The 3,288-nt window shown below is 38.4% G+C and overlaps 1 gene segment (V, D, J or C); it reads left to right on the plus strand.

The window, feature by feature from the left end:
- Window positions 1–2,072: 2,072 nt before the first annotated feature.
- LOC102001328 lies at window positions 2,073–2,533 on the plus strand. The segment is given in 2 exon segments: window positions 2,073–2,112; window positions 2,223–2,533. Coding segments are annotated over 2 exon segments (351 nt in total).
- The last annotated feature ends 755 nt before the right edge of the window (window positions 2,534–3,288 follow it).

Genomic DNA, 3,288 nt, shown 5'->3' on the forward strand with positions numbered 1-3,288 from the left:
TCTCTCTCTCTCTCTCTCTCTCTCTCTCTCTCTCTCTCTCTCTCTCTTTCTCTCGCTCTATTTATTTCTTCCTTTCTATTTCTTTATTTCTATTGTTTTGTCATTTGTCAATTAATATTTTGTCTTCAGATTCTCTTTTAAAATACTTTTCATACAATATATTTTGATCATATACTTTCCCTAACCCCAGAGCCTCCCAAATCCTTCCAGCTCTCTACCCACCCAAGTACATATTCTTTCTCTTTCATACAAAACAAAACACACTCCCCCACAAAAATAAAGCTGCAACAACAGAAAAAAACAAAATAGGCAAAGTGAAATGGGGAAATTAATCAGACTAAAAAAAAACAAAATTGCACACACACAAAAACACATACAAACATACTATAGAGTCTGTTTAATGTTAACAAACTACCCCTTGCTATGAGGATTGGAGTCTCATATGTTTCAGTGTTTGATATTCCTTAGTAACACTCCTTTGGAGATAACTGTTTTTCACTTTTCTGTGATATCTATTGCAAATAATTCCAGCTAAGGTTATGACTATTTGACTACTTCTTTTTCTTGGTGTTGGCTATTTGTCTGATTTGAACCTGTGTGAGTCTTACATGCTTATTTTCATAGTTTCTGTGACTTCACATTTGAATCAGTCTTGTTGTTTCTGGAAGATGCTGTCTCCTTGGAGGCATCCATTGTATCTGACTCTTAAGCTCTTTCCACACAACTCCTCTCCTGCGTATTCCCTTAGCCTGGTATATTGGTGGTTTGACAGTGTCAACCTAGGTAGATAGTTCCTTTAATCATGCATAAGTTGAAACATAACTGAGCAAACACACATAGTCCTGACATTCCTCTTACTTCTGACCAATCTCTCCAATGACTAATCATGATTCATCATTTTTCTATCATGATTCATTAATTATTGCCTTAAATTTAGAGCTGTTCCTTATTGTGAACATCTATCCCTATACATATCTGTCAGTTAAATATATATTTTTTCTATCACATAAGTAGTAGGCAGGTGTCAAAAAGTGTATTTTTGAAAACGACACATAGACATTCTTTATCAATATTCTGTAATCCTTACTTAAGGACAAATACAGTCTCACTGTGTTCTTCCTCCACCTTTTTTTCTTTATAACTCTGTTTTGTATTGCCATTTGTTTTTTTCAATTTTTTTTATTTACAATGCATCAAGAGATTCATGCAGCATAATATTAATCATTCGAAATACTAATATTCATCAGTGTGTCTCTATGGGTCAATCTTCTGAAGAACCAAGCAGACAGAATAAGTCTGGATTCTTGAGCATTCTGAGAAGGGGCTCATGGAGTAAATTTCTCTGTACTCAGCATAAATAGGAAAAGCCCGTAATTGAGACATCCCTATAAATTAAGGTCTACAACTTTGATTCTCAAATTTTCTAATATGCTGACTCCTTTGTACAGTTTCTAATTTGGTGGTGACCAAACCATAACATTTTTCATTGCTATTTCATAACTGTAGTTTTTCTACTGTTATTTATCATAAGATAATATTTAAACAAGTATATCTAAGATATGATATCTGTCTTGTGGGGATCATAAGCTATAGGGTAAGGACACTGGTCTACCGAATGCTCTTACTGGGGAGAAGAAAACTAAAGAGAAGATGTAAAAGTCAGCCTCAGAGGAGGTAACTCAGTCTGTACTTGATCAGAAATGCTTAGTAGTCAAAGCCTTGGGAAAGTATGGTGCTCACAGTTATGACAGAACGAAACCTGCTCAGTGGGGTTTCATAGGGTCCACTGAAGTATCTGGAGACACTAAGCTGAAAATACAAACATCTATCTCTTTGTGACTCTTCATGATTCAGTAGGCCCTGCAGCTGGGGCTACTGAGATCTCTTGGGCAGACTCAGGAAGGAAGTGACACACAGACTTTTGATGGCACAAACACCTAAGAAGGGATTTTCTTGGCCAAGATAAATTTGCATATTTGCAAGAAGGGCCCTGTCAGATCTCTGAAAAATGTTGAAGCATAAGAGAGACCCATACCATGTCTGTCTCAGCAGAGCTCAGTGGTGTTTGTACGATGGCCTGGATTCTTCTCTTCTTCCTCCTTCAATGCAAAGGTAAGCAGAGTCATCTGTACCCTGATACCAGTTGAGGGAAACCAATTGAAACAAGGAATATTCTGTCCTATTCTCTTATCCCAAGAGATAATGTGTTTCTCTATTTTCAGGGTCTTTTTCCCAACCTGTGCTGACTCAGTCACCCACAGCCTCAGCCTCCCTGGGAGCCTCAGTCAAAATCACCTGCACCTTGAGTAGTCAGCACAGCACCTACACCATTGAATGGTACCAGCAACAGCCAGACAAGGCTCCTAAGTATGTGATGTGGCTTAGTAGTAATGGAAACCATGGCAAGGGAGATGGGATCCCTGATCGCTTCTCTGGCTCCAGCTCTGGGGCTCATCGTTACTTAAGCATCTCTAACATTCAGCCTGAAGATGAAGCTGACTATTTCTGTGGTGCAAGTGATAGCAGTGGGTGAACACAGTAACCCATATAAATGAGGAAGCAAGACAAGAACTATTTTCCTCTCTTTCTAGCAAGGCTAGTCTATGAATTTGAAAAGGATCAGCTGAAGTTCTTACTTTTCACACTCACTGAACCTTTTCTTCTTTTCACTCAGGGATAGATCATAGTTCTATTTCCTGAGTTCCTTGTAAAATAGAAGAAAGGCAAGGATTGTATTGTGAGCACTGCTCTGTAAATTAATGACTATGAAAATGAAATCTTATATGTACAGATTTGAGGAGGTGAGAACATTCTATTTTGAAGTTAGAGAATTGGGTTTAAGGCACTAGCTGTTACTCACCAATGTTCACAGTAATGTCTATTTGTTGTAAAATGGCTCTCTTCTCACATGCTCTTCAGTGTTGTAGGAGGGGGTCCCTTTGTTTAATCCCAGCACCCAGCAAGATTACACCCAAAATAATCACACAGAAACTGTATTCATTTAAATACTGCCTAACCCATTAGCTCTAACTTTTCACTGCCCAACTCTTACATCCGACTTTAACCCATTTCTTTTAAATCTGTGTATCACCACATGACTGTGGCTTACTGTCAAGATTCTGACCATCGTCCATCTCAGGCAGGAGAACCATGTTTTCTGCCACTCTGCCCTTCTTCCCAGCATTCAGATCTGTCTTCTCCACCTACCTAAGTTCTGCCCTATCAGGCCAAGCAGTTTCTTTATTAATTAACCAATGAAAACAACACACAAACAGAAGGACCTCCTAT

This window comes from Microtus ochrogaster, unplaced genomic scaffold (genome assembly GCF_000317375.1).
Source record: "Microtus ochrogaster isolate Prairie Vole_2 unplaced genomic scaffold, MicOch1.0 UNK43, whole genome shotgun sequence".
In the NCBI taxonomy this organism is placed as follows: domain Eukaryota; kingdom Metazoa; phylum Chordata; class Mammalia; order Rodentia; family Cricetidae; genus Microtus; species Microtus ochrogaster.